This window comes from Montipora capricornis, chromosome 11 (genome assembly GCF_036669925.1).
Source record: "Montipora capricornis isolate CH-2021 chromosome 11, ASM3666992v2, whole genome shotgun sequence".
Lineage (NCBI taxonomy): Eukaryota > Metazoa > Cnidaria > Anthozoa > Scleractinia > Acroporidae > Montipora > Montipora capricornis.
The window spans coordinates 23,644,083-23,667,117 of NC_090893.1; the positions used below are offsets into that span (position 1 = coordinate 23,644,083).

Here is a 23,035-nt window from a genome sequence, read left to right on the forward strand (position 1 = left end):
TTTAATGAGTCAATCAATCAATCATTCATTTATTCATTCAGTCAGTCAGTCAGTCAGTCAGTCAGTTAGTCAATAAAACAACAGACACTCAATAAATAAACCATTCATTTGGTCATTTATTTAATCATTCAGTCACTGATATTCAGTCATTCATTCCATCAGTCAGTAAGTAAGAAATTCCCTCAGGCAGTCCTTCATTTTCTACATATTCAGTCAATGAATAAGCCAGTCATACTTTCTTTAATCCAGTCACTCATGCAGTCAATTATTCATACATTTATTTAGTCAGTCAGTCAGGCACTCCCTTTTGCAGTTTTTAATTTTTGAATTCATCAATCAATCAATGAATCAATGAATCAGTCTGTCAGTCAAAAAATCAATCAAACATTCACTCCCTCATAAGATGTCCTTCAGTTTCCAGTGAGTTATTCAATAATTAAGACAGTCAGTAAGTCATTTACTCAGTCAGTTAGTCAATTATTCAGGCATTCAGCTCTCTAAGTAATCAATCAATAATTCATTCATTCATTCAGTCAGTCAGTCAGTCTGTCAGTCTGACTAGAAATTACTCAGGAATTCTGTCATTCATTCATTCATTCATTCATTCAATCAGTCAGTCAATTATTTAGTCATTCAGTTAGTCAGTCAAACAACCAGGCATTCCCTCAAGCAGTTCTCTAGGGTGTCATTTAGTCAGTCAAAAAATCAGTCAGACCTTTATTCAATCAGTCAGACTCAGGCAAACGATCCACCACTGACAACCAGTCATTCAGCTAAACAATCAGTCCATCTGTCAACTATTCAGTCAGTCAGTCAATGAGTCGATCAGCCAACCCATAAATCAATCGACTTGTTTAGTCAGTGTGGCCATCAGTTAATCATTACATCAGTTAAGCAGTCATTCAGTCAGTCAGCCATTCATTTAGCTAATCAGTCAGCGGTAAGTCACTAAGATAATCAGTCACTTAGTCAATCAGTTAGCTATTTAGTTAGTCAATCAATCAACCAATCAACTAATTTAATATTAATTCCAGTAGTCAATCAGTCAGTCAGCCAGCTAGTGCGTCAGTCAGTCTGTCCATTCTTCCTTAGGTCGATCATTTGTTTGGACGGTCAGGAGGATGAGGCAGGATGTAAATATCCACTGCTAGCCATCTCCACTTCGGTGAATAGTTAACTATTCACCTCCGAGCAATTCGCGTAAGATTTGCACTCGGAAATCTTGTAATTGTTGCAGGAATAAATGAGTTAAAATAATCATTTTGTACTATTTTATCCCACTGTTTTAGTAAACATTAAAACAACTATTTACCTCAGGGTCGGTGGCTGGTGGTGGATAGTTGTCAATTGTTAAAAATTGCACAGTGTAAAAGCCTTAAAGGGTTTACTTAATGTCCCCATTAACCCTTTAACTCCCAGTGGCCACTTACAGATTTTACTCCCCCTCCTCCCCACTCAGGCCTTAAAGGGTTAAGAGATCCCACCTTGAATGACACCAATAAAAAAAAAATGATTGCGCTCTTTATATTCGGCTTGGCCAATTCACAATAATAATGATTAAAAATCAAAGTTAGAAACGAAATCTAAAGAAAAAAGAGAGTGAGTTCCAGAGCACTAAAAATTGTGTTTTGTCGCGTTCTGACCTGTTTCAAGGTAATGATGAACTTTATTAACTTAAATGTCAAATGTACTTAGCGCTGGGTCGCTACATGGAGACACTGCACATAAATCAATTAAATCTTATTACAGAAGCAATAAAATAACCCCACATATGACGCAGAAACCGGGAATCGAACCCGGGCCACAATGGTGGGAGCCGAATGCTCTAACCATTGCACCATCTCTGCTCAGTCAAATACTACAGTAACGCTATACACCTTATTCCAAAATGGCCGTCATTGTAGTAGTCTTTTGGTTCCATGCAAATTGGCCCTTATGGCCACGTTCCAGGTTAAATATTCCTTTGAATTTTACGTTTGAAAGCCAGGCCATAGGGGCCAATTTGCATGGAAACAAAAGAAAACTAAAATGGCGGCCATTTTGGAATAAGGTGTACAATAAAGCCATACCCACAGTAACATCTCGAGACATGATGTCAGTATTTTTAAACGAGGACCGTGTTTTGTCGAATGACTAGAATAATTGTGGCAGAGATCTTAGCCAACACTGAAAAGCGTTTTAATTAATAGATAATAAAGATATAGTATAAGTCCTATCCCTTTCTTACCTTTTGTGGCTCATAATAGCAAGTAGTACTTTCTATTCGGCTTGCATGGCAGCGTCCGGTACTTTTTCGTTCCTTTTATTAACGAGTACGTCTCTCTTGTTTGTCGGATGAACGCAAACGAGTCACTGCATCAAGGTGACATCCTGTGTCGGCTTAATGAGGTGCAATGTTCGGCAACGAAAGTAAATTTTATTCATCATTATTGTTCGAAAGCCGATTAACTTAATCCGGGATTATCGTTAACTTAAGTTTCTTTTGCTCATTTTTGTGTTTCCAGGTTGAATTCCTCCAGTGTAAAATGTTGCTGAATATCAGCGCTGAGCACTTTTGGGAGTAGAGAAATAAACTCCTTATAGTTTCAATCTAAGGTTAGCGTTAAACGGATTTTAAACAACCAGGGCAATGTCGTGATGTAGGACGTCTCTTTCCATGGGCCCAATTTGATTTCTTTTTTCGTTTTGTGAGCATACAACTAGGTGTCGTGGAAGAAGGACAAATCATATAACTATGGAAAATCAGAATACTGCGACTAATCTATCGAGATCTTTGTTATTCCCTTGCTTCCCTGTGAACTCTTTATATAGCAAAATTACAGAGCGTCGATTCCGCTTGCTTTTCTCGTGTGGCATCTCGTGATTCTCAAATAGAGATCTTGCTTGAAGATTGGCCAATCACAACAGTGAGAGGGACAAAAAGCAACCAATCACAAGCCGAGTCAAATACCTTTCTTATCACTGGACAAACAGATTGAGAATGTTGTATGATGACACCAGAACGTAGTTTCTAATAGCTAGTTTCAGGGGCACCCAACCAATCTGTTCCTCACATTATCTGTTCCCCAGAGGAATCTTGCTGGCTGGCAAAAATACAGGTGTTTCGATAAGTTGGCTGGAAAATTTTGTTATTGATAGAGGTTTTGCCAGGGAATTACTGACTTTTTCTACCATTTCAACCCGAGCTGGCGGTAGAAACTCTGAAGACTCAGGACGACTAAAAAAATAAAAAAAAAGAACCCATTCCCTCTCCCAGAGAGTAGTCACAAACATACGACGGCTGGTCAGAGTGACTGCGCTTGCGGAAAAAGCCTGTTTTGTCCCGGTTTTGTCGCTTTTGTTCGGTCGTTTTGGATCGAGGGATTTGAAAGCGCGCGGAATTCCTGGCTGGGAAACCAACCAATTTTATCTAGCTGGCTGGGAAATTTCTTGTGTGTCTTGCTGGGAAAAAGGAACGGAAAAATTTTTTCCCAGCAACACTGAAAAACATTTATTTTCATTAACTGGGGTATAATAATACATTTTACAACAAATTAGTCGTTGGGTGCCCCTGTAGTTTTTATTTGTTCCTGCTTTTAAAATCGCTTATAATTGAACGATTTTCGTAAATGTAAGTCGCCACGATTACATAACTTAAGGTTTTAATAAAGATAAAAATGAATAAATAAAAAAGTAAAAAAAGTAAACATACAGCTGTCAGCTGGATAGCAAGTCAGACAGATCAAACCAATATTTGATTTGATTTGCGTTGATGGTTAATTTCAGTTTATAATTTCAGTTAATTTCAGTTTATCCCCAATTGGTGCTCCAATCCTAGAACGACTAGTAGATGTCGAGTTATTTGGGCTTACGGTGGTCTTCAATGAACAACTCGTGTTTACTTCAAGACGCCATTTAACTAACTTTAACAATACTTCATGTAAGCTAAAACAACATCTTCCCTCTCCCCCACCCCCCACAAAGATTAAGAGTATCTAGGGAAACGAAGAAAACGAAGAGAGCATGAGAAGTCTGACAAATGATCTACGTAATCTTATAACATAATAAAATCTCAAGCTTAACCTAGATTCTCTTTTACTTTCAACGATGCTCTTATAATTCTCTTGGGCCTAGTGGCAAGAATGGGTGTTACAGGGGGTATTTGAATGTCTCCCTTAGTAACAGGAGTGTCCTTCCTAACAGGTGTTGCTATACTTTGTCTTCTGTGGGAACTTGGCTCACCATTGGTGTCGGCCGCTCATGTTGCTCCTGATGATTTGGTATTGGAGTAAGGTGAACACGGTTTCTTCTTATCGTGCTTGTCGGTGTTTCAACTTTATACGACCGAGGCGTCGATGCTGCTTCAATAGAGACATTTAGCCCCGCGTTTTTCGTTATTACGGTTGACGTGAGACTGCAGTTTGAGGTTTAATCCTCAATGTACTTTAGCAAAGGGTCGTTCCCTCAAGTCAAAACGGGAAGAAACGTAAGGAATTTTGGGTTATAAACACTTCAAAATGGCGGCTGCAGGTGCCAGGTAACGTCTGAACACTTACAACTTATGCCACAACAATTATCGTCGCTTTCAGAATTTATCAGTGTTTTCAAGTTCCAATGTGATTTACCTCTTAGACACGATTTTAATGAGATTCTTGAGGTGATGGTCTATGAAGACAGCAGTGATGACTCTAGTTGTAGTAGCGACGGTGACGACTTACATTTGCTTCTCGTCGATGCAATTTTCCCTTCAACCGTTAAGTTGGACTTTCCACGGCTAAACCTGATCGACCTTAGTGATGCACAGAGTGAAGCCATGTTTAGGAAAGTATTAAGCTTTTGTGCATAACTGTTCCTTTATTTTATGCACGGCCACTGGGGTCCTGAATGGTATTATGTCATCCACAGGTTTCAAAAAGAAGACATGGAACGCCTGCTACATGCATTGGAATTACCAGCATATTATGAATGTGTACAAAGAACCAAGCGTACAGGAATGGAAGCCCTCATGATTCTACTGAGAAGACTTGTGTACCCCAATCGATGGTGCGATCTTGTTCCAGTGTTCGGAAGGGATGAACCTCAACTCAGTCTTATTTTCAACAAGGTAATGAAGCAATGAAACAATAAAACAATACTATAGTCACACTCGAAGTCAAAAATCAAGCAACCCTGTGCAAATGTAATGACTGGTGGCAGAGTTAACTTTTGTAATTGCCAAAACATGTAATGATTGTTTTTTTTATTTCTCTATGGTAGGTGATGGATGATATCTATGAGCGGTTCAATCATTTGCTTACGTCATTAGACCTAGTTTGGCTAGATCCAGAGTTGTTCTCTTAGGCAGTTGAAGCAAAAGGTGCCCCCTTACACCAGTGCTGGGGGTTTATAGATGGGACACCAAGGCCTATTGCACGCCCTATAAGAAATCAGAGAATTATGTTTAGTGGACACAAGAGAACACACTGTTTAAAATTTCAGGTGTGTGGATTGTTTTTGGTTTGAACCCCGTTAGACAATCGTATACACCTCAGTTATATCTAGGCGATCGCCATTGTCCTTGTTGTCTGGATAATCTTGTGTCCCATATGAATTTTTCCTGTGCATGGTTATCTTAAATAACCTGAACACTTGGTTTGAGAAAACTATGCCGACCAGACAGTGACAGAATATGGAAACCAGCCCTAAGAGGCAACAATGTGATGCAGGAAAAGGGTAGCCAGGTCCCTTTTTTTTGTCAGAGAAAAAATTGATATTTTTTAAGTGTTGAGCCCCTTACTGTAAAGTATCTGCAGCAGAGTACGTGAAACTTGTTATTAAGGACAGAGTGTTTTTATCTATGTGGGGGTTGGAGGTACTTCTAGTGACAGGGTTGTGCGAGACCCTTTTCTGGGAATGGGGGAGACTTTCTAGGAGTTGACAAAGCATTGTATAGGGGTTATTGGACTTTTTATCAACCTTTTGGTCTGGTTGTGGCCTAAAGAAGGTTCCTTATTATTTGTCTGCATTGGCATATCCCCTTAAAATTTATTATGATTTTGTATGAACATACCTCCCTTCCCTTTCAAGTTATTAAGATTTAATAAATAGAATGTATTTTAATACAAGTACATGTTCACTTTCAGTCAGTACAAGCACCAAATGGCATTATTGCTCACATGTTTGGCCCCATAGAGGGACGAAGGCATGATGCCTTTATGCTTGGGGTCAGTGGTCTTGCTGATAAGCTTGAAAGACTTCAGACACCGACGAGAGAACCTTATGACATCTATGGTGACTAACCCGCAACATTCTAGCACCATTTCGTGGAGTCCGATTGACAAATAATGAGCAGTTGTTCAACACTCAAATGAGCAAAGTAAGAACATGTGTTGAGTGGGGCTTTGGCAAAATATGCCAAAACTTTGCCTTCATGGATTTCATAAAAAACCTGAGAGTTTTGCTTCAGCCAGTTGGAAAGTACTATTTAGTTGCTTCTATCTTGGTGAACTGCCACACATGCCTGTATGGGTCCCAAACAAGCACCTACTTTAACCTAAAACCACCATCTCTTGAAAGATATCTTTCAAACCACCAGTCTAGTGGTTTAAAAGATATCTTTCAAGAGATTGTGGTTCTGGCACTAGTGCATAACCTTCAAACTACAGTGTAAAATGCAAAAGATATTTAAGGAAAGAAATAGGTGTATTTTTAATAGAACTATGCTCCGAGCAAATCGAGCAAGGCACATGTAACATCAATAAAACATTAATTTATGGCCCTGGCTGTAACCTCTCTGCGTAATTTGAATGTTATAAATGGTTGTGTAAAATCCTAAAAAATGAAAACTTGTTGTTGTTGTTGTTTTTTTTTTAATAATAATGAAGAAAGAGAACCAACATCAACATAACTGTCAAGAAAACATTTTCTGAAAATCAGCACCTCAGGTTCAACAACGATCTTTTAAAAGGGACAGCAGAGCCCTTCTTTCTTCAATTTCCAACTTCACTCTTGCTCTTCTTTCTTATGCTTCTGAAGCATACTTCTCTTTGGCAAATTCAAGTTCCATTCTCCTTACATCAAGCTCCTCCTTTTTAAATTCTGCTTTTTGGGTATATTTATTAGCTAACATCTCCATTCCAGACAACTTGCTACAGCGACGCTTGGTGTTCTTCTTTGGACGACCTACATAATTTAATTTTAGCAACGATCAGAGAAAACAAAATATTTTTATGCATAAGTGATGATTATAATTCTGAATACTTGCAGTCTCAAAAAAGGAATACTTTCCTTTGTCTGTAATATGTTACAACTTCTTAATTTCAATGTATTTGAGAAGACAATCTTAGTTCTGAATTGGGTGAGATATGTGTTCAATCATCTAGATTTTTCCTGCCAATGGACACCATGTTAGCCACACAAATTAACAGGAGGATATGCTCAGCTGGAAACTGGATAAAGATTTGTTATAGTTCTATGTGATCCTTGGTTTTTTTTATTCTCTTTTGTTTTACACTTGATATGCACAAACAAATAAAACAACTCCTACATACATTAACCTTATATGACTTACTAGCCCTGGAATGACTAATTGTTTGGCACAGACATGCATCCCAATTGATTAAGGCAGTTTGTTCCTGTGGATTCCTTTTTTTATAAACCTTTTTGGCTATCTTATAAGTACAAAGGGAGTAACCTTATAGACTTTAACAAAGAACAAAGGCCACAAAGAGTGCTAAGCTAAATGGCCAGTTCCACTCTTGCATACACTTTACTTAGGAACTCATACATGTAGGTTTGCCTTTACAGTGCCTGTATGAAAAATTAATGGCTCTGATTTTGCCTTAAACTGATGCATTCCATTAATCTTTTGGAATATTTTAAATTCCTATTTGAAATACTTTTTAGCTGTGCTCTGATCACTATCACTTCCAGCAGAATCTGAAGTATCAGACTCACTGACTGACTTCTCACTACGGCGTTCTGAAATAAAGGAAATTCATGGATCAGAGGTTGTTACCGGAGTGAGTGGCTTACAAAAATATCAAGGGTTATACATATCCTCAAGTCCTTTTGCACCTCTTGAGCATGTATTTGAACTTCTTCCATAATAACAGGACTAATACCAACACAGCAACTCTGCTATCTACAAACTAAAATAATCTGCTTCTTTAAATATTAACTTGCTAATCTTTAAACAGCTGCTTTTCTCATCTCTTCCCCCTTTTTCCTGTTCTCCTCTTCTTTCTTTTTCTTGTCCTGTTTTTTTTTCTTTTGCAACTCAGCAGTATCTCTCCTAAATGCTAATATATCCTCACAGAGCTGGTTTAGTTCAGTAAACTCCTCTTCTGTGCCTGATCTTTAAGATAAAATAAACAATTTCTTATAAGCAAAAACAGAAATCCTCACATGTTGTGAGGTTTAATGACCGTTAATTCCTACCTCTTTAAAGCCTTGGCATTCTCCTCCTTGTACCTATCAAGTATTCTGTCCATTCTCTCTCTGCAACCTCTCCCTTTAAGTTCCACTTGTTTTGCCTCTGTAGAAAACGCCTCGCTAAGTTGCTTGGCTATATCTTCCCATTCTTGTGGTTTCTCAGGCATGTACTGAGCGACCTCTTTGGCCAATGCAAGGTCGTGGCGTGTTTCTGGCCAGCGAAAGGGTGCCATACTGTAAAATTAAAAAGGCCTTATCAGATATAAACTCCTCTTGACGCGTCAGAACTCTTCAAAGTGTGTTTTGAACAGCAAGCTTTATTTAACTTTAACCAGCATTTCACACCATTGTACAAATGTGGTTGTCTTTCAATTCACATTATGACATGATGAACACTTATAACCATTGAATTCTAATGAAGTAACTAAGAACTTCAAAGTAGTAGCCAGCAGAGCAGTAGCCATCAGAAGAAAGACATTCATATATGTTACTGTTATGTTTACAATCATTTTTCAAGCTACAGTCTATCACAGGAACCTGACAAAAATGCTGAAATATCTTATGTGAAATTACACAGCTAAATATTTTCTCCAAGACACACAAATGGGTACACAAAAATAATAAGTAGCGCAAATTTAAATCTTTCAGAGGCAAGTGCCTCGGTTCGCCTCATACTGGCTACGGCCCTGAACATTTTGAGCAGAATTCACTGTTGCTGGTTAATACTATACACTTTAGGTCTCCACTTCAGAAAAGAAAGTGTTTCTTCAGGGGAAATTCCTTGGATAACCTCAGACACCGATCCTACACAACAGTTAGATCTCACTAAACAAACAATCCCGCCGAAAGCAAAATGCCAGGAGAACATGTTTTCACTTGCTGCGGCCGCCATATTGAATTCGTGAACAGGAGTGGCGTTATTTTTCATTCAACAACAGTTACATCGGTGGCCGTTCTTTCGCCCTAATTTTCACTTTAACTTACTCTAAGTGATTCGTGTCTTTGTACGTGACATAAATGTAAATATGAGGCTGAAAACCTTGCCGTAAATGACTTACGTGAAAACCTACCTCTTCGCGTTGAAAACACCGGTTCAAAACCGCAGACGTCACTTTAGAGCCTAATCACGTGATTTCTTCGCGTTCGCCGTTAGAGGGTTGCGCCGAAAAACCTGGTGCTAAATGTCTCTAATGACGTTTCCTAACCGCTGAAGGTCCTTGACGAAAACTTCAGTACCTATTTATTTTTATTTATTTATTAAACTTCGCCTTCTAGATGAACTATTAACAAAACATGACGACGTAAACAAAAAATAAACAAATACTGGGTAAGGCAGGGTGACCACAACAGCTGACGCCAATTACTGTGGGCCCAAGATTAACAAAGTTCTCAACACTCGAATAAAATAGTAAAATATAGAAAACTAATAACAACACGAAATAGGCTCTGAGAGGTTGCGTGGCGTATTACATTTTAAGCAGACAGATTTCCAGGTTCTAGGGTCCTCAACATCGAAGCGCGAGATAAGTGCATCTTTGTAGTATGAGGAGAGCAGAGATTTAAATTGGTTTAGAGTTACATGGTCATATCTTAACTGCAGGGGGAGAGCGTTCCAGATTCTAGAAGTTCTTACAAAAAAAGAGAGCTGAGAAGTAGAAGTGCGGCATTTCTTTGGTCTGAAAGATTTGTCATTGCTAGTGCTTGCTCTAGTGACCCTTATGGGAACAATGCGTTCAGGGAGCACGTCATGTGATACACAAACAATACCATTGGTGGCCTTAAAGAAAAAGACCAAGTCCAAAAACTCATGCCAATAACAGATAGGTAGAATATCAGTTGACAAGAGCCTTTCTCTATAGCTTTCCTCACATAGGGAGGGTAGATATAAAATAAACTTTGAGGCGCGTCGCTGGACGCGTTCGATGCGTCTTATGAGGTCTATTGTTTGCGGCGACCACACTTGAGTGGCGTAGCCAAGAGCAGGACGTACGATAGCTAAGTAGAGAGTTCTGCGGGTGCTTGAGCCTTGAACGTCCATCGCACATCTACGTATGAGCCCCAGTAACTTGTTTGCCTTAGCGCACTGCTCAAGCGTGTGCTTTTTCCACGTTAAATCGGAACTAACTTAGACTCCGAGGTCTTTCTCGTGATTCGTGACCTCTAGCGGCTTATCATTTATCTTGCACTGGAACTCAACTGGATTGACCTTTCTTGTGATGTGCTGCTGCTTGCATTTCTTTTGGTTGAAAACCAAGCCTGAGGAGATAGACCAGGCCTCCAGGTTGTCTAGGTCGTTTTGCAGCAGGATAGCGTCTTGAGTGGAGTCAACCCTCTGGTACAGCTTGGTATCGTCAGCAAATGAGGCCACTTTCGAGTCCACCACAACATCGGGGAGGTCATTCACGTACAAGAGAAACAATATTGGTCCCAGAATGGAACCCTGGGGGACTCCTGACGTGACATCCATCTCGGGGAAACTGATACTCAGTAGGGTATCCTGTTGTCTCCGGCCTAATAAGTAAGACCGGAACCATGACAATAGGTTTCCAGAGATGAGGAAGTTGGTCTGGAGCTTGTTCAGCAACAGAGTATGATCGACCTTGTCGAATGCTTTCGACATATCCATGTATATAATGTCTGTTTGCTTGCCAGCGTCCAGTAACGAGCCGATGTGATCATGTACTTCAAGAAGTTGGGTGGTGCAAGATTTACCTGAAGTGAAGCCATGTTGGATGCAGCTGATAAGGCAGTATATGTGGTCATGTATTTTTCCCAGCACACAGCGTTCAAGAGCCTTGGAGACTATTGAGAGGAGAGAGATTGGGCGGTAGTTATCTACGTACTGTTTTTCTCCTTTTTTGTAGACAGGAATGATATTCGCCAGTTTCCAGTCGTCCGGGAGCGTACCGCAGCAGAGAGACAGGTTAAACAGCTGAGTTAGTGATGGAGCTATTTGCCGCGCTGTTTCCTTAAGGAGACGACAGGGGATGCCGTCTGGACCAGTAGCCTTGTTGGGATCAAGGGCTAGCAGAGCCTCCGATACATCCTCCGTGGTAAAGCTGACATCGCACAAGGCGTGGTCCAATGGTTCAGGCACCGTTGGTGTCGGGTCTGGGTGGTCCTTGGTACTAAACACGGACGTAAAGTACTCGTTGAACATAGATGCGATATCAGCAGGGCTTGAGGCCGTGCGAGTTGGTGTCGATACCCCTTCGCCGACGCCCATTGACATAGTATCGGGAAAATTAGACTCTTTACTACTGAGTTTAAATACCGACCAAAATCTCTTTGGGTTGTTACGGAGGTCGGAGTCCAGAGAATTAAAAAAGTTAGTTGGGCTCTCCTTGATCATATTTCTCACTTTGGCTCTGACTTCCCTGAATTTAGCCCGTAGAGAAACAGTTGGGGAACTCAAAAATTTCTGCCTCGCGGACTCTTTCTTTCTTAAATGCCTCCATTGATCCAGGGTGGGTTGTTGCGCCTCTTGATGTTTTTTTTAGGGATATAATCCTGAACCGCAGCGAGGAACGCGTCCTTCCACTGGTGCCAGCTTATGTTGACATCGTCCGTGTTGATCGTGCTACACAGATCGATGGCCCCGATGGCTGAGCGAAGCCCATTGAAATCTCCTCGGCTATAGTCGTACACTGTTCGTGTTATGGGAGGCGCGGCTTTCCTTGAGATCTTTAAATGGAATACGATGGTGCCATGATCCGTGAACAGGCGGCTTTCTTTTGGACTGAGTACAGAAATATCATTTAATTGACTAGCAACGCTAGTAATAACAAGATCTAGGACGTTATCACCTCTAGTTGGTATCGTGTACAGTTGTGTTAAGAAAAAAATCGCTTAACTGTTCCACGAACGCGACTTCATCAACACCTTTGGTTCTCTCAGGCGATTCCCAGTGGATTTCAGGGAAGTTGAAGTCGCCGGCGATTAGCATATTGCTGTAGCGTGACGAGAGTTTAGCCAAGTAGATATTAAATTTATCCGACCAGTCCTTCTCAGGTGTTGGAGTTCTATAACAGCAGCAAGCTACTATTTTAGCTTTGGATTTAGTTGTTAGTTCCACAGACACGGTTTCCAGATCCGAGTAATTTAAATCGGCGATTTCGCGACAAGAGCTGAAAGAGTTCGCTTTGACAGCTAATAATACGCCGCCAGCGCGGCTTCCCCGATCTCTCCGGTAGATTACATAGCCTGATGGTAGAATTTCCTTGCTTTCAACGAAGCTAGTCAGCCAGGTCTCAGTTACCAACATCAGCCTGCTCGGATTGAACAAGTTCCTGAAAGCGAGACAGGTTGTGCACTTTTTTGCCGTCAGCTTTGTTTATGCTTTTAAGACTTTGCGCGTTGATTACGAGACAGGTTACAGATCGACACTGTCCTTTCCTCCCGACCGAGAGAATTGGTCTTGTTCTTGACCTAGCTCTTTCAGGTCCCGGGTTGACACTAATATCTCCACTCAATAGCAGGGCTGAGATGACAACGTAGAAGTTGTTAGGGTTGTCTTGTAAGCCATAGCGATGGTTCGGCGGTAAATTAAATCTCCTGAGTCTGACATCTTGAGTGAAACACCAGATGGAACATAGTTTATCAGGTAGAGAAGCGATTCCCGGCCCAATAACAACAATAGTGATAACATGATGTTGATCAGACAGCCTGGAGTACAGTAACAGCGCCGCAAGGAGTATACAGAGCGAAGCACACAAATTCATGACCACCATCTTTTGATTCACCTTGTACCCGGTCCAATTGAAGGCTAGGGCTTGGCCTTGTGCCTGGTGTTGAACACCGTTTGCTGCTTCAATTTGCTCATGCTCTCTCTTGTACGCAGGTTATCCATATCAGGCCACTGCGGGTTCAGCTGAGTGTGGAATAATGAAGCGCTGTTCCTAATTTGCCTTCCCATCAGCAACTGGGCAGGGGAGAACTTGCATGCTAGTGGTGTTGATCGGTAGGCGAGTAATGTTTTAGCACGATCTTTTTCCTTTGTTAGAAGATTCTTCACAGTTGTAACTCCCCGCTCGACGTCTCCATTTGCTTAAGGAAATCTAGGGCTACTTGTGCACTTGTGCTTTGCTTGAATCCCCATTCCTTAGCAAAGTAGGAGAATTCTGCACTATCAAACTGAGGACCATTGTCATTTCTTAGTTTGTTTCTTTTAATTGTCTTTGAAGTGAAGTGTGCAGTCGACCGTTATAAATGGCATCGACCGTTTCAAATGGCAACGACTGTTCTGAGAAATGGCAACTACCGTTTACGAAAGGGAAATTTCCTTCGCCGTTCTCTAAGTCGAGTCCGGGTTGCTTTTCGAAATCGTTGGAAACGCTTGATCCAGCGGGACCATTCTTCGGGTTTGAAGTTGACCTTTTCAGGTGATGGAACTTGATAACTCGCCATGGATATCTGTTGGTTCACGGGCTGCTGTACAGCTGCAGCGACTTGTGGTTGCGCGGCTGGTTGTGCAGGGTGAGCGCCTTCGTTGGACTCTTCAACTATTTCAGGTTGTTCAGCTTGAATTCCGGCTTCATGTTGACCTTGGTCTGCCATATGTCTGTTTTGTTTGTTTCTCTTTCAGTTTAAAGGCTATTGGGAGCTTCCCGCTGCCACCATGTCGGGTTATTTGGGCTTACGGTTGTCTTCAATAAACAACACGTGTTTACTTCAAGACGTCATTTAGCTAACTTTATAACAATACCTCATGTAAGCTAACACAACACTAGACACTTATGTAAAGTTCCTTTCCTTTCATTTCCTCTCCTTTCCTTTTCGGATCAAAACTGTCAGTCGAGTAAAAGTTTAAAATATCAGGTTGTTTCTTCTCTTTAACATATTATAGAATGAGAATAACTCCAGATGTAGAGCAAAAAGAACCACTTTAGTGCTACTCAAATCACATTTAGAAAGGAACCTACAACCAGCAAAAGAAAAAGCAATTCAAAATTGAGAAATCATCCTTTTAAGAAATGAAGAAATTATAGTAAATAGAAGTAAGCCATGGTACATAACTTTAAAAGGATATGGTTATGTGAATGCTGCAAAAAGTAAAGAAACCATTAGTAGACAAAAAAAGGTGCCAAAAATGTGTCATAGATGGAAGGAAAATGAAGTTTTCTATCTGGGAAATACGTGCTTGAAAATACATAGCTTTGTTATAATTTTCAAATAAGACCTTGTTTGGTTATGTGCAGTGTACTGTAAAACCCTTCCTCAAACTTCGCTTTAAACATATAAGAATTACACTTGGCTTTGAATAATCAACTTGCTTTCTTTCTCAGCAAAAAAATTGATGTCTCAAGCGGCCTAGTTCAGAGTCGTTTTTTTACGTTTTACAAGCACTAAAATACATTTTACAGATTTACAGATCAAAACACTTGACTTGACTAACAGTTAGTTAACAACACCAAAATATGCCACTAGAGAAACCTATGCCATTATTTTACAAAAGCAATTTGGGTATTTGTCATGACCGAAATATATATTTCCACTCTTAATTTTTCATGAACAGAATTTATATAGTCCGCAAATTGAAACGTTATATTTTCCTCAAGCGCATTACTATACATTTTTGCCATCGGAGAATAACTAGTGGGTTGCTTCTTTTAACAAAGGCTCTGCCTTTATCACTAAGAAATCAAGTAATTTCTTTAAATTTGATTTCACGTATTTATACCACATCATTTTTGTTGAAATTTTTAACCCTAACGAATGTTGTTAATTGCTCTTTTTCTGGGTTTATAGCATGTTTGTATCTATTCATACGTCTCCTTCCAACATTGCTGTCATTTATGTCAATATGTACAAGTTTCACCGTTCATCATCCCACACAGCCAGCACAAATCATTAGCCAAATATTGAGCAAAGTTTTGAGTTTTCGATCAAAAATTCTACTTGAAACTTTATTGGACGTATCAAATGCTGGATCTTTTGGACGTTTGAGAGCCACATCAACCATTTGACTCATGGGATTGATCAGTATGTCAATTCTCCACTCAATTTCATTACGCTGTCAGGCATACAAGTATTGAGAAGGAACATTATAATCAGCTGAAGTGTATGATCCTTATAGAGCGCCAAATTCTCATGACCAGCTAACGAAAAAATCTATGGAAGTAGTTAGGAGATTTAGTTTTAGATCAAGGGGGTCAAAGAGTTAATGTTTTTAGCCAATCAACAAGCAATTAGAGGTTAGCTCCACGTACGTCTTCCCCATGCAACGAAATGATGTTCAATACTATTAATACGCTCAGTCAGCACTGGTTTCAGCTACCAACCCTAGCAACATACGCAAAATCAATAACGTTTAATTCAATCATTAATACGTTTCTTAGGTCAGTGTAGACACTAATAAACTACAATTCAATGGCTCAGCGTCGCCAACATATCCAAATTTTGGCAGCCGTTACATTCAGTAGCCAGTGCGTTTGTTTGATTCAACAGAGTCGACTATAGCGCTTCGTCAAAATGTGATGGATGATAATGATGATGAGCTGAAACAGTAATCTCTCTGTTTGTACGATACTCGATGACTTGTAAGCGATAAACAGCCTAAGATGTTGACAATTTTAATTGCGGCTATGATGTCGAAATGGCAAATTCTTCAGATCTGCAGGTGAACTTGGCTTTGTGTTTTATTTCGCCCGAATTTTTTGAAAACTTCAAAATGAGTGTAATGGGATTTCCTTGAGAGATACTCGTGACTAGGAAATGTTACGATCAATCTAGATTGAACTCTCCAATGGTAAATCGAGGTTCTAAAGTGAGAGGGACTCGGAGTATAGCCTTAGTTTCTTGAAGTTAAAACTGAATGAAGAACCTTTTTTGGCAGACAAAATGAAAGCGTTTTCAAATGGAGATTTAAAAAAAAAAATGAGTGTGAGCCTGTACAGTCAAATACATGATGATTCCACAAAGGGCAATCAATATATGCAAGCAATATATAGCAAGATCCGTCCATTGTGTAAAAATCATAAAAGTGCTGATTAAGCTGGCGGTATCGAAGGAGAACTCTCTGATATCAAATTTGCCGAAACTGGCCTGTCAATCATCAAATAAAATCGAATGTCCGAATCAGCTGTCTTCCCAACTTGGAGTTGAAGATGGCGTCCAAAATGAAATGGATGGCACTTCTTGCTGTTTTTTTTTTTTTTTTTACTTCGACAAATCCGTCGTAGAAGAAAAGCTGGCCGCAAGAAGATAACGGCAAGAGAATGCATTCCAACAAATAAACAACAAGCAGCATACCCTTACCTGCTTGGGGGTCTTCTGCATTAAGGTGGCGCAAACCAGTTTCAACACTTTTAAGATACCCTTTTATTAGAAAGACTGTCATTCCAACACTTTATCACGTAACACCAATGTTATGGTACCATGTAAAACATCAATTATTGTTGAACAAGGTGCAGTCCTTTTTGTGACGTATTAAGTTACCATGGCAACAGGAAAGCCTTGCAGAAACACCCTATATTTTGGCCTTGGTTGCTTATATCTCAAAAACGAACTGGGTGACTCCCATTTTTTATTGCACAAAAGTGATCAACAGACCAAGGTGAAACTCTCTGCAAAGTTTAAAAAAAAAATTGTGGAGCGGTTTCAGAGCTACCTTAAATTTTTAATTATTTAAGGAGGCTCTTAAACATGTTTCACATAATTTTTTTAAACTTTGCAGAACGTTTTATCATGGCATGTTGATTGCACTTCAGAAATGGGGGTCACCGAGTTGGTTTTTGAGATATAAGCAACCAAAGCCAAAATATGGGGTGCATTTGCAGGGCTTTCGTGTTGCCACGCTAACGTTTTACATCACCAAAATGACCGAATATTTTTTAGCAATAACTGGTGTTTGATATGGTACCATAACATTGCTGTCAAGTGACAAAGTGTTGTAGTGTCAATCCTCCTATTGAGAACGTTTCTTTCAAGTGTTGAAACTGGTTTGAGCCACCTTAACTCTCGCAATCCAGACTACCATTATAGCAATGATATCGTTGATATCAACTGTTGTCATTAATGTATCAACCAAGCCCCAGTTGCTCAAAGGGTGGATAACGCTATCCACTGAATAAACCACTATCCATTGGATAGTGCGATTGATTTTGTTGTTATTTATCCACTGGATAGTGATTTATCCGGCGGATAGCGCTAGCCATCGTTTGAAAGACTGGGGCAAGAGCCTGATTGGTTGTCGAAACAAAGGGCCTTTTCTTCCTGTGGTTGGTAGAGCTTAAAGAGCCATTAGAGCGCTTTTCAATTGAGTGTCGAAAGTAATTAGCGAATTGCTTTGGTCTTGCATCACTTCATTCAAACATTGGTTGAAAGTTCTCGCGCCATTTTCTCAACCAATTAGAAGTGAAACACATAAACGTAACCTTTCCTTGTACTTGTACATGTTCATTGCCGTGACTTTAACATCTCCACTTCCCACGGCCTGCTCCCGTCTGGCCTTGCAGCTCAGTCGGTAGAGCGGCGGAGATCTAACCCGAAGGGCGTGGGTTCAATTCCCACCTTGGTCAGAGTTTTTCTCTGTCCTTGTGTGGGCCCATTTCCATCTGTAGGGCTAACGCTCACATGGTTCATATGGGATTGAAATCTAGCACCTCACATTACACTCTATTCAGTTAAATCTGTTTAAAATATAGGTGCTACACGGCCAACGTTTGTATAAACGTAACCTTTCCTTGGTTTTTGAGGAGCGGGGAAAACCGGAGTACCCAGAGAAAAACCTCTCGCAGCAGACGCCAAGTCTGGGCAGTAGTGTACCAGCTCTCGTAACCTGCAATTGTTTGGTATTCTAAGCAGCTTCTATTGTTTTTGAGTCTAAGTCACTGTTTCAATTCTTTAGTCTTTTGTTTTTGGCTAGGGTAGCGATCCAAATGTTATACATTATGAGAGCTACTACATAAACCAGTCTGGGAAATGAACCCAGGCCACATTGGTGGGTGGGGTCTTTCATCAATAACCCTACAAGGTCAGCTTCATGACCTGACAAATTAATTACTGCAAAAATTTATAATTGTTCGGTGACAGCTGTCGAAATCTGACTTCCTGGAATTCATTGTTGACACCTTACGTTACAAACTTGTCTAGAATCCTGGTACTGGTACCATTTCATTCCTAAGTGGGCCACTTAAACACGACCACTATAAAAGGCATGGTACCTTAGACTTACGTGGATGATTTGTCAATCAACTGTGAATGGATATACATGCAGAGCTTTGTGATAATTTGTGCAATAAAAGCCCCTAATAGTATTATAATGTTAGATGTTATCTGTCATTATTTTTTTAAAATTCCCAACCATTTTTCCTGAGCTGGAAATATCTTTTAGGCATTCTCTCCCTCTGTCTGTTGATTGTCATCTTGTACGTTAATCAGTCTTGTTTGAATGAAATTGAATGAAAAGCAGAGCATGAAACGACCCTTTTGCAGTGCGTCTTCATGTTTAATTACTTTTCTTTGTCTAATGCCAGGTGATTTTTCCTGTCAATCCATGGAGATCTCAACTCTGTTATTTGGTGGCTGTGCAATGAATAAACATTTAACCCATTGATGCCTTAAATGCCCTAAGATACCCCCTTTTGACGAGTAAAGACGTCTGGCGTTAGGCAGAATAAAATCTGTTAAGTCTCGCTTCCAGATGTCAATGGGATAAATGGAGAAAAGCTGGAAATGTGACTTGTGAATGCCAAAATTCAATTTTGGTACCGGCAGAGAGGTGCTCCAAACAAACATTGATATTAAGTACTTTCATTACATCCAGAGAAGAGCAGGATCTGGTCAAATTATGGAGCATTCTCTGTCCTTCAATGATCACATGAAAATGTCTTAAGTTAATTAATGAACAATATCCTAATGATCAGTAATGACATCCTTGACCTTTTTGTTCAGTTGTTTCAATGACAAAGAAGAATGCTAATGTCGCATTGCTGTTTGTCTTCCTCCACACGATAGTTCAGGTAGGTTTAAAAATTAATGAATTCATACTAAGTTATATGTGTAGGTTTACTTTAGGGTCAAGTTTCTTTTGACTGGTGCAGGTTTTTGCAGTACAGTATGAGGCTTGAGTTCCCCTACTCAGGAAATCAATTCCTTTTTCGTTGAGTTTAGTTAAGTTAAACTTAAAAAACAGGAAAGAAATGAGCATCATAGGAACCTGAAATTTCAACAGATTATTTGGAAATGAAAATAAAATGAACGCCTGGGGTTTTTTTTTTGGCTGTTTTGCAATTGATATTTGAAAATTATCATTTGCAAAAAACCTGTTTTCCCTGGCAGCGCCGTTTGTTAAATGAAAAACAAAAGAAACCTGTTGTGTCTTTAATTAGTTAAATTAGTGATCAGATGTGTCCTTAATTACAGGTAGTTAAATTAGTGATCAGAAGCGATGCTTACTCTACATGTACCTGCATTTTGTTCAATAGAAAGGTGATAGAGCTTTCATGCAGTAGTGGATTTGTCAGTAGGTTAATGGAGTAATGCACACACTTTACTGTGCTTTGTGAAAAGTCAACTGGTTTCCTCCAGCCAGTTACTGTTTTTAATCATTCAGATTATTACTGGGTTGCCAGTGTGGCAAACCCAGTCGGAATGTACGTTTCATTTGTTGGTTTTATGTTTTTTTCCGTGTTGGTAGAAGTCTTGCCTGTCACTCCCCTGCTAAGTGGTGTCTTTGTGCATAGAGCCTTCTGTGTGTATGTTCGTAGGATCGAGAGGGTAGTGGGATATGCGTAGATTTCTCTGGTGGACACAGTAAAATGATTAACTTAACCGGCAATGGCGTCGAAAGTCACGTAACGCGAATGGCGTTTTAGTGGATCTTTAAACAAAATATACCCTTATGGAGCTCAATAATCGAAAGTCAATTGGATACTGAACAAGACAGGCGCTGAAAAAAAAGAACTGGAATCTTAAAAGGGACGAGTAGTGGACTTCGACAACAATATGTCGCCCGTCGAGCCGTAATCAAAGTGAGCTGTAGTTCTAATATTGTACAAGTGTGGTGTTTTGTACAACACTGAAATCAAATGGAAAATTCTCTAGTAACTTACGGGTTTAACAAAGACAGAGACTGTGTTGTCTGGCTTATTTGTTTGTACTCAATTCTGCACAGTCTTCTGGAAACAATTAGAAATTTCACTAATTATTCTTGTTAGTCAAAAATTATTTGAAAGAAAGCTTGTTGCCCATTTTTGCTTGATAATTCAAGTAAAGGGTAAAGGATTTTCAGTAAAGGATTTGATGCTGAACACTGGTGGGAGATTTATTTAGTTGCATTTTTGACACGGAGTGCAATCTGACACGATTGAGTTGCTTGTCTTCACTCACGTAATGAAATAGGAAGGGTTGTTTGCCTCATAGCAAATATGTTGTTTGTTTCAAAAAATAATTCGCTGGAAAAGGTGGCCTTTATGAATTCATCATGTTGTGTAATATGCAAGCTTAACTGGATAGTTTTCATGGCAATAGTAAAGCATATTAAAGGTAAGCGTCTTTCGGTTGTGTGAACTTAATTAAATATAAATATACCATGTGGCGTAAACTTGATTTTCTATTCTCAAAATTACCTCCAGAACCTAATTTTGGCGTAGAATAAGCTTCTAGTCTAAGAATGATGTTCTTGTCTTCTATGGTGATACTTGACGATTCTGGAACATTTTGTGAAACAATATTTATAATGGGTCACACGCGCAACTTGATCGCCCGAACTTCCCCTATTATGCATAACATCCACTTGGCCTTTTGACATCCCATTGAAAAAAAACCTCGTAAAATATTCGTGTACTGGTCGATTTCTCTGAAATTTGAAAGGATGATTCCTAAGGTATATAGAAAGATTTTCACAATAACTAAAAATTCCTGTGTTAAGCGTTAGAATTCGACGAAGAGGTACACTGCCGCTCAAAAGTAAGTTACCAGTCTCGTCTCGTTTCTCGCGAGACGAGTGTCTCGTCTATAGTCTAATAATAGAGATGAGAGTCTCGCCTCGAGAGGCGAGACACTCGTCTCTAGAGACAAGACATTCGTCTCCAGAGACGAGACACTCGTCTCTAGAGACGAGACTCTTGTCTCACAAGAATCACTGAAGCGGCAAGATTAGCATAAATTTTTATAGAAGTCCGACGGTTACATGAACGTTTGCGAATTTAAACGACAAAGCTATGCTCATGGCGAGCGTGAAACTTAACATGAATCAAAGTTACAATACCGTTAAAACCCAAAAATATATCATGCCAATTGGCAACATTTCAGTGCGGTGGAATTGTAAACAGATCTCTGTGAAATTTTCGAGGAACTTTGCTTTCCTGAAACACTGTATGAAATAGACCATTTTACAGTAGTTGTAGCTACGTTACCTGGCCTACGAATGGAAGCAAGGCTGCCGGTGACCCTGTTTTGATACAAACCTCAGTGCCTTTGTAATGTTGATACGGACTAATTAGCATTACAACAACACAATTTGCATGATAAAAGCAAGCGGGGCTGTATCAATGCAAGGTCACCGGCAGCCTCGCAGCCATTCATAGGCTAGGTCGCAGAGCAAACAACTGTAAAATGGCCTATTGAACGAATTCGGATAGTTTGTGCTGAATTACAGCTGTTTTGCCCACAGTTCGTTACTCCCACATTTAAGTCGATCTGCCGACGCGTTTGACTGTAAATGACTGCAAGCGAGTTGAAAGTACAGTGTACAAATACAGTAAGACGTAGCTGCTACGGTAAAAGAAAACAAACTCTAGTTTGATGACTTCACTTTTGAGAATGTCATCCACAAAACTTAAGTCATTCAACAGGTTATTTTCACTGTCACACAACAACAACAACAACAACAACAAACATTCGAAACCGTTCAATGAAAAACGCCAAGAACTTGAACTTTTGTATGAAACAAATTTATTTTCCACTTCTCCAATTCTCAGGCCTGTGCGGTTCATCTTATTCAAGTTATATATTTGTCGAAGCTTTTCACTCAACTTTAATAAAGTAATAGAGTTTTGTGAAGTTACACTGCAGTCGATGAACATTTACCATGAAAGCGCTTATTTTTTGTTCATGAATTAAACAATGTGTATAAACAAATTTCCTAGAGTCGCGGCTACACAAGCGATTTTTTGCTCGCGCCGCTGATGCGATTTTTTAAAATTTTGTTGTGTCGCCAGTTCGTGATGAAAGTCTGAACAGGCAATGCGAGAGCAGGAGAAAAAAACACTCGTCATCCAACGTGAAGGAACTGCCTCGGGAGAATGAATCCGCAAAGAAAAAAGAAAAAGAAAACGGCTCCTTTAAGAGCCACCAAATGTAATAAAAGTCATGACCAATAGTAAAAAAAAAAAGGTTTTTTTTCATTAATTGTACCGATGTGATCATAATGAGCAAAAACAACTGGCAGGTACAAAACGCGGGTCACAAGGCACAGGTCATAGGTCATTGTTTTACCTATATGGAAAGTATCCTAAACATTCGCAAAAGCTAACCTTGGGCCTTTGAATGTTTAGGATACTTTTCTTTAAGCCTAATTAGGCCTAAAAAGGGCTAAGGTTACCTTTTATGAATGTTAAGGATACTTTCTATATAGGTTAAATAATGACCTGTGCCTGTGACCTGTGACTTGTGACCTGCGTTTTGTACCTGCCGAATAACA

At 39.7% G+C, this 23,035-nt stretch overlaps 3 protein-coding genes across 4 annotated transcripts in view; 2 read left to right on the forward strand and 1 right to left on the reverse strand.

Moving 5' to 3' along the window:
* Nucleotides 1-4,496: 4,496 nt before the first annotated feature.
* On the forward strand, nucleotides 4,497-6,166 carry LOC138023237 (uncharacterized). The gene is made up of 5 exons (XM_068870259.1): nucleotides 4,497-4,516; nucleotides 4,612-4,794; nucleotides 4,885-5,083; nucleotides 5,236-5,258; nucleotides 6,085-6,166. The coding sequence occupies exons 1-5, from the start codon at nucleotides 4,497-4,499 to the stop codon at nucleotides 6,164-6,166; spliced, it is 507 nt and encodes a 168-aa protein (XP_068726360.1).
* Nucleotides 6,167-7,872: 1,706 nt separating this feature from the next.
* Nucleotides 7,873-9,480, reverse strand: LOC138024071 (uncharacterized). 2 transcript variants are annotated; one of them, XM_068871159.1, is made up of 3 exons: nucleotides 9,462-9,480; nucleotides 8,398-8,625; nucleotides 8,149-8,314 (listed from the first exon to the last, which is right to left on the reverse strand). In XM_068871159.1, exons 2-3 carry the CDS (start codon nucleotides 8,622-8,624, stop codon nucleotides 8,149-8,151), a joined length of 393 nt encoding a protein of 130 aa, XP_068727260.1. In that variant the 5' UTR covers nucleotide 8,625; nucleotides 9,462-9,480. The 2 variants fall into 2 exon arrangements, 1 of the variants encoding a protein (XP_068727260.1); XR_011126889.1 differs by lacking the exons at nucleotides 8,149-8,314; nucleotides 9,462-9,480 and adding an exon at nucleotides 7,873-7,938 and having other exon boundaries at nucleotides 8,398-8,512.
* A 9,775-nt stretch (nucleotides 9,481-19,255) lies between these two features.
* Nucleotides 19,256-23,035, forward strand: part of LOC138023238 (single-stranded DNA-binding protein 2-like) — a 278,648-nt gene continuing 274,868 nt past the window's right edge. Inside the window, exon 1 of the mRNA XM_068870260.1 lies at nucleotides 19,256-19,352. The gene's annotated coding sequence lies outside the window, so the exon portion shown is untranslated. The remainder of the gene's footprint in view (nucleotides 19,353-23,035) is intronic.

Bases quoted from the DNA above. Each gene is read 5' to 3' on its own strand.
- LOC138023237 (XM_068870259.1), top strand. From the start codon at position 4,497: ATGGCGGCTGCAGGTGCCAG. The intron at 4,795-4,884 runs GTTTAGGAAAGT...TGTCATCCACAG, and splicing joins GATGCACAGAGTGAAGCCAT to GTTTCAAAAAGAAGACATGG. The intron at 5,084-5,235 runs GTAATGAAGCAA...TCTCTATGGTAG, and splicing joins TCAGTCTTATTTTCAACAAG to GTGATGGATGATATCTATGA.
- LOC138024071 (XM_068871159.1), bottom strand. From the start codon at position 8,624: ATGGCACCCTTTCGCTGGCCAGAAACACGCCACGACCTTGCATTGGCC. The intron at 8,315-8,397 runs GTAGGAATTAAC...TTTATCTTAAAG, and splicing joins AATGCCAAGGCTTTAAAGAG to ATCAGGCACAGAAGAGGAGT.